Here is a 6,973-nt window from a genome sequence, read left to right as displayed (position 1 = left end):
TTTTTTGGGGGGGAAATTTAAGTATCCCCTTTCTGCACATCTGGGGATTGCTCCAAATGTGCAGGAAAATTTCCCTGCCCCCCCCAGATGCCCCCAATGTGCAGATTTAGATATCTGCATGCACAGGGGCGCCTTCACTATTAGATATATAGATACATAATAAAGAAAACATAAGATACCAAAAAAACAACAACACCCCACCCCAAAATCAAAATTCTCAATTTAGGACTGCAAGTATTGTATTCAAATGTGGTCATAAATAAAACTGTCTTTTACTACATCCTAAAGATTGAAAGCAAGGGGGCCAGGCGCACCTCCCTGGGAGGATGGCAAGGGGGCCAGGCGCACCTCCCTGGGAGTATGTTGTTCTAGAATTGTGGGGCTGCCAGTGACTACGCCAGACTGAAGGGCAGAGCTGGGTATCATCCACATATTGGTGACACCACGGCTCAAACTTCCTGATGGCCTCTCCTAGCACTTTAACTTAAATATTAAACATCATGTGGGATATGATCGGACCCTGCAGAACCCCACAGGCCAACAGCCATGGGACAGAGTGATAACCCCCAGCACTGCCTTCCGAGATCAACCCCCCCCAGGACTAGGAATAGAACTACCATAATATGGGCTCCCTTAGTCTCAATGCTGACAGACGGCTCAGTAGGATACTATGGCTGATAGCACTGGAGGCCACTGAATGATCCAGCAGCACTAGCAAGGTTACAATCCACCTGTTTGTTTCTCAGTAGAGGTCATCAACCAGTGTGATAAAAGCAGTCTCTGTTCCAAAGCCTGGCCTGAAGCCAGTTTGAAATTGGTCCAGAAAATCAGCCTCTTCCATGAGCCCCTGGAGTTGAGTAGCAACAACCCTCCCAAGAACCTTGTCCAAGGATGGAAGGTTGGAGATTGGCCAGAAGTTCTCCAACACAGTGAAAGGAAGAGTTGTCCTTCTGGGAGAACTTCAGACCCTGCCCCAAAAATGTTTGGATCAAAAGGAGAATCATGGAATAATGATATGACCAATTCAAATGCCCCTGTGAGAAGATAACGAATCAATAACTTAAAATATTTGTTGATCTATTTGAATAAATGTATAAGTCAGTATTAAATGCTTTATGTGTGAATACAAAAATATCTCTACTCCATTCCAGAACCAATACTATTTAAACGCACAATCTCTCTTTCTTGTGTTGAAATTCTTCCAAGCACTGTTCAGAGTGCTTGGAAAAGTTGATGGATATGCAGTTCAATGGTTGTTCAAGTCCAAATGCTGCAACGTTTCCCACGAGACCTTTCCAATATGATTCAAGTCTTTCATAAATATAACTCAGAGTCTCCAACCCAATCTAACGAGCAGCTAGCTGGATCAGCCCGTTTCCCCTGATGCTTTCTTAAATTCGGGAAACTGAAGATTAACAAGAACGCTGCACTTCATGAATGTGTTTTCTTGAGTTGTTTCTTGCCTTGTCATAAATTTCAGGATGCCATATCTGTTACTTGTATTGTATCTCATATATATATATATATATATATATGAAACATACTATATATATATGAATGATTCTAAAGAGTCTTCGATCTGTGTAACTTTAAAACTCGCACAGGTGAGTCTAATTAATGGCTTTAGTAGTTGGTAGCTGCAGTGAGACCGTGCCAACTCTCTCAGAATGGAAGCCGTTTCACCGAGATAGATTACTGATCGGTCAAAATACATACCCTGTGCATGTTTGATGTGTGTTTGCTTGGAGTTTAAAATCTTCTAGAGTAGAGATGGATATAGGAATTGTTTACTTGAATTGCAGGGTTCTTGTTCATCTTCAGTTTCCTGACTTTGAGAAAGCATCGAGGGAAATGAGGTGATCCAGCTAGCTGCTCTTTAGATGGGATTGGAGACTTTGAATTATATTTATGAGAGACTTGAATCGTATTGGAAAGGTCTCAAGGGAAACGTTGCAGCATTTGGATTTGAACTACCATTGAACTGCATATCCATCAACTCTGAAGGTTCATACCTACCAAACAGTGCTTGGAAGAATTTCTACACAAGAAAGAGACATTTGGCATGTAATACTATTGGTTCTGAAATGGAGTAGAGATATATTTGTATTCACACATATAGACTTTAATGTTGACATATAAATTTATTTGAATAGATTGGCAAATATCTTTAGTTATTGATTGTGTTATACCCACCCTGAAAACAGTAACCTTAAGGAGAACCAGTCATCTGTCACAGCACAATTCTGGTTTCCCCACAGCATACTTGCCCCACTATTGATGATTTTCCGCATTGCCATCTCTGGATTTGGTGACGCATTTGCATCCCTTTCCGTCAAAGGAGTCGAAATATATCCTGGTGAGATGCTAGGATTCAAAATATTTGGATATTTAAAAAGGGCAGGGGTACCATGAAGCATCAAGAAATATGTCCCCTAGTGAATGAGTTTTGGAGGAAGTGTCTTTCTTATTATCACTAGAAAGAGATCAACTTCCAGTTGCATGACGATCTTTGCATTAAACACACTATATAAATTGATTCACCTCACAATCTTTGGTGTGACTTTTCATTTATACATTTTAGGAAAATACAGCATGAACTGCAGGCGCCAAGATTTCAGATCACAGAGAACTGAATCATTTGTTCATGGCACAAGAAAAAGCAGCAGCAAACACCCGTTTTTAAAAGCATTTTTAAAAGGACCTGAGGCTTAGTGGCACAACCAGAGGGCCTGCAAGGAATTACTGGGGGGGAGTGCTGTACAACTTGAAAGTAATATCTCCATCACCAAATCTCCTGCTCCAGGATTCTGTAAGCTCTTAGGGGGAGGACTTAAGCAGGCTGATGTCTTCTCCCCCTGCCCCATTTTCCCCCTTAACTGACTCTAAGCTGCTCTTAGCATTCTGGGGTTCCTGGAGCAGATTCGGTTCTTTTTCAAGCTGGCTTTCACTCCCAGTCTCTTATTTTTCTTCTAGTTACTTGACAAAGCTGTACTTTCCTGCACACCTGGGGGAGACCCGCTAGTATGGAGACACCCCCCACCTTCTTGACCTGCAGGTGCCATGGTTTTGGTGCTTTGGTGGTATCTAGGGTGGCCAATGTCAAATGCGACACCTGGAGATCTCCCACTGTTGCACTTTATCTCCAGACGACCAGGATCAGTTCCCCTGGAGAAAATGGCAGCTTTGGTGGGTGGAACCTACTGAGGTCCCTCCCCTCTCCAGGCTCCACCCCCAAAATCTCCAAGTATTTCCCAACCTAGAGCTGGCCACCCTCGTGGGATCACAAATGCTAATGGGCACTATTATATTTAAAGATACTTCCAATGCACGGCCTTAAGGAAAACCAGATCATTCCAGTAGATTTGAAAATAATGGGATTCATTTCCTAAGTTTTAATTCTAGAAGATATTATTTTGGGCCTAGTCTATTTTTTTGTGTTTCTGTGCTCATAAGTAACAACATTAACATTGGAAAGGGAAAAGAAATATGGGGACTTTTTTTTACATTTATACCTTCTCGAGACAAAGTAACCCAGCACACGTGGCTGGATATTAGACTCTTACAATGGCAGTTACTTGTTATTATTATGTTCTCCCTTTTCATTTCTTTTAGCAAAAACTTTGCCTGCAAGATCCTGCCACTGGGCTATGGAGGATCTGTGTTTCTTTCCTGTAAGTATTCTGCAAGGGACACTACATATCGAAGGTTCTGTATCGATAACAGCCACCTTTACCTGTTGACTCGTACTCCATATTTGCTCTCATCGATGGCCAGGGCTTTGGTCATTGCAATTATAGCACCCTGAAAGAGAAATGCAAAACAAGCAGGGTTTCCGACTGACCAGAAATGGCTTGGCCTCCTCCTTTTACAGTCTGATGTGCATTAAGAGGAGGATTTTTTCAGAGGTCATTTCGGGGGGGATCGCGGGGGGAATGCAGTTCCCCCGGGTGAGGTGTGGGGGTGGGGCACACGACGAAGCCCCGCCCCCTGCTTCCAGCCGCTTGCTTCCAGCCCTCATTCAGCCAGGAGGAGGCAGGAGAAGAGGGGGGGTAAGTTGCTTCCTCCCTGCCTCTCCCCACCCCTGCCTGCCTGGGGCCAGGGAGGGCGTGGGCGGGGCTTCCTCGCACTCCCACCGGCCTTGCAGGTCCACTGCCGGGCCCCTGATGTCAGGGGGTGTGGCATATGCTAATGAGTTATGCTAATGAGTTCCCCTAGCTCTTTTTCTACGAAACTACCCCTGGATTTTTTTAATGATGTGGACATAAAGAATGCCTACAATCCATGTTGCTGCTCAGCGTCTATTAAAGGATAAGTGATTATTCTCAAGGCCTTTGGGCAACTCTCAGTGAAGATACAGTGCAGAGGAGACCAATGTACAATGCATTACATTAGACTAGGCTCAATCTTGGCAATGCTAGTGAATTTAGGACAGGAGTTGGTGGGCCAGACCTTCTCATCTCTGAATGTTGACTTTCGCCTCCTGAGTTGTCACCATCCACCAAAAATATCATTTTCCCTCTGCACAAGAGAAACAGGGGTAGGCACAAGGGAAACGGGCTGAGATTCCGCAGGGGGGGCCAGTTTGGCCCTAGATATCCGAGTCTGATCCCTTGCCCAGGAAAATGGATACAGCGGACCTTGTAAATAACATTACCCTGAAGCCTCTATTAAAGGGACAGGGTGTTTCATTTTCTCTAGGTGGATGGCAAACTTCCTTGGGGTTCTCATGTAAGGGTGAAAGATGCAGGATGTTTTTGCATTTGAGGCTCAAGTGAGCTTTTTTTCAGTCTAATAACGAGAAGAAAGAAAACGGATGTTCCATAAATCCTTTACTGGTTACAGGCTGGTTTTTGGCTCATCTATGAAAATTGACGTGACCTTGAAAAACAACAACAACCCCTAACCTGGCCTCCTCTTGTGTCTTTAGAAGCAACTTGATTTACAAGGTGGAAATTTTCAAACCACAGTAAGTGGAAACTGTATCACTGGTTATCTCCATGCTGTGCAAACCTTCATCTGCCAATCAAGCTGCTATTAAAGGCAGAAGGAGGAGGAGGAGGAGATTGGATTTATACCCCACCCTTCACTTGGAGTCTCAGAGCAGTTTACAAACTCCTTTCCCGACAGTTTGATATAGTGGTTAAGTGCGCGAACTCTAATCTGGGTGAACCGGGTTTGATTCCCCACTCCTCCACTTGCACCTGGCTGGATGACCTTGGGCAAGCCGTAGTTCTGATAAGAGCTGTTCTTGATAAAGAGCTGTCAGAGCTCTCTCGGCCCCACCTACCTCACAGGGTGTCTGTTGTGAGGAGGGGAAGGGAAAGGAGTTTGTAAGCCGCTCTGAGACACCTTTGGGTAGTGAAGGGTGGGGTACAAATCCAATCTCTTCTCTTCTCTTCCCCTCCCCACAACAGACACCCTGTGAGGTAGGTGGGGCTGAGAGAGCTCTTTCCAGAACTATCTTTGAGAGAACAGCTCTAACAGAACTATGGCTTGCCCAAGGTCATCCAGCAGCTGCATGCACCCTTAACCACTACACCAAACTGGCTCAAGAGCAGAAGCATTAAAACAAAAAGGGATTCTGTCTTTGGGTCAGGATTACCTTGCTTGAGTTATACGCCACATCACCCTTCTTCCCAATGACACCAGTAATACTGGCCATGTTGATGATGTTTCCTTTCGTTTCCCGTAAGTAGGGCAGCGCATACTGTACACAAAAGAGAAACAGAAACAGTCTGCCATATCTCAAAAGAGAAAACTTATGAAGCTGGCGTAGCTTAGAATTGTCCACTGACAGAGTCCCTACTTAGCACAGCTAGCAGAAATCTTTGCAACTAGAGAGGGCAGGGATGAACACTTTGGATGGGAAAATGGTCCTCAGCTGTGGAGCTTAGTTCCTGTCCCTGTAGTTCCGATTCAGACCTTGATATAGCACTATACTTCTGAGTACTGTTCCAGGTTTTTTTTAATTGGACTTTCAACTCCAGATGAAACCAGCTGTACTCGGAGAAGAGGGGAAACTCCTTAGAAGTTAGAAACACTCACCTTGGCTGCTAAGAAACAGCTCACAGTGTTGATTTCCATGAGGTTGCGGAAGTCTTGGGAGCTCGTTTCATCTATTGTTTTGAAATAACCTGTTTGCGAGAGGATTTAAAATGGGTTTTAAAGAGGCAAGGCACACAAACAGCAAGAGAGCCCCATCTATGGAACATGCTGATGGATTTTACACTTGTTTTGTTTTTAATGAAATACTGCTTTGAGTAAAACCACAAGTCACACATAATCATCAGATCGTCTGGAAGTAAGAGTAGCCCTGCTGTGTCCAACAAGTGGTCCCGGAGCCAATGTTCCCTCTAAGCTGTAGAGTCTTGTGAGCAAAAATTCTGCTTTGTGAGTTACTGGCTTTAAAGTTGTGGGCCAGTGATTTGGCTACTACATAAATCAGTTAGGTCTGGAGCCCTCCTTCCTGAGCCAAGGCAAAAGTGTGTGAGCTGGAGGCTAAAAAATTGTGAGCTAGCTCCCACTAACTCAGCTTAGAGGAAACACTGCCGGAGACCCTTTAACAAAGAGGCAAACCATTCACTCCTCAAGGCCCAAGCCTCTCCTTGCTGATGCCCTGGGGTGGCCAGCCTCCAAGTGGGGTGTGGAGGTCTCCAGGGCTTTTTTTTGTAGAAAAAGCCCAGCAGGAACTCATTAGCATAATAGGCCACACCCAACAGCAGAAACTCATTAGCATATTAGGCCACACCCCTGACAGCACAGCTCATTAGTATATTAGGTGCATTAGTGCATTAGTGCATTAGTGCATTAGTGCATTAGTGCACAGCTCATTAGTGCTCCATGTTACCAGAAGTGTGGTTATCCAGCCAAACCCACCTTTTGCTTGTTACTCTGTTTACCTTGTTTGTTGTCAAAACCCAGGGCTTTTTGTAGCAGGAACTCCTTTGCATGTTAGGCCACACACCCCTAATGT

At 44.5% G+C, this 6,973-nt stretch overlaps 1 protein-coding gene across 1 annotated transcript in view; it reads right to left on the bottom strand.

Moving 5' to 3' along the window:
* Nucleotides 1-6,973, bottom strand: part of LOC107122176 (17-beta-hydroxysteroid dehydrogenase 14-like) — a 12,789-nt gene that overhangs the window by 1,864 nt on the left and 3,952 nt on the right. Inside the window, exons 5-8 of the mRNA XM_015425205.1 lie at nt 6,046-6,134; nt 5,603-5,707; nt 3,734-3,801; nt 2,268-2,364 (exon numbers count right to left, since the gene is read on the bottom strand). Of these exons, the coding sequence (XP_015280691.1) occupies nt 2,268-2,364; nt 3,734-3,801; nt 5,603-5,707; nt 6,046-6,134 (359 nt within the window). The remainder of the gene's footprint in view (nt 1-2,267; nt 2,365-3,733; nt 3,802-5,602; nt 5,708-6,045; nt 6,135-6,973) is intronic.

This window comes from Gekko japonicus, unplaced genomic scaffold, assembly GCF_001447785.1.
Source record: "Gekko japonicus isolate JY-2015 unplaced genomic scaffold, Gekko_japonicus_V1.1 scaffold6487, whole genome shotgun sequence".
In the NCBI taxonomy this organism is placed as follows: Eukaryota; Metazoa; Chordata; class Lepidosauria; order Squamata; family Gekkonidae; genus Gekko; species Gekko japonicus.
The sequence above is the reverse complement of the archived record's forward strand: the minus strand, read 5'-3'. Positions and strand labels throughout refer to the sequence as shown.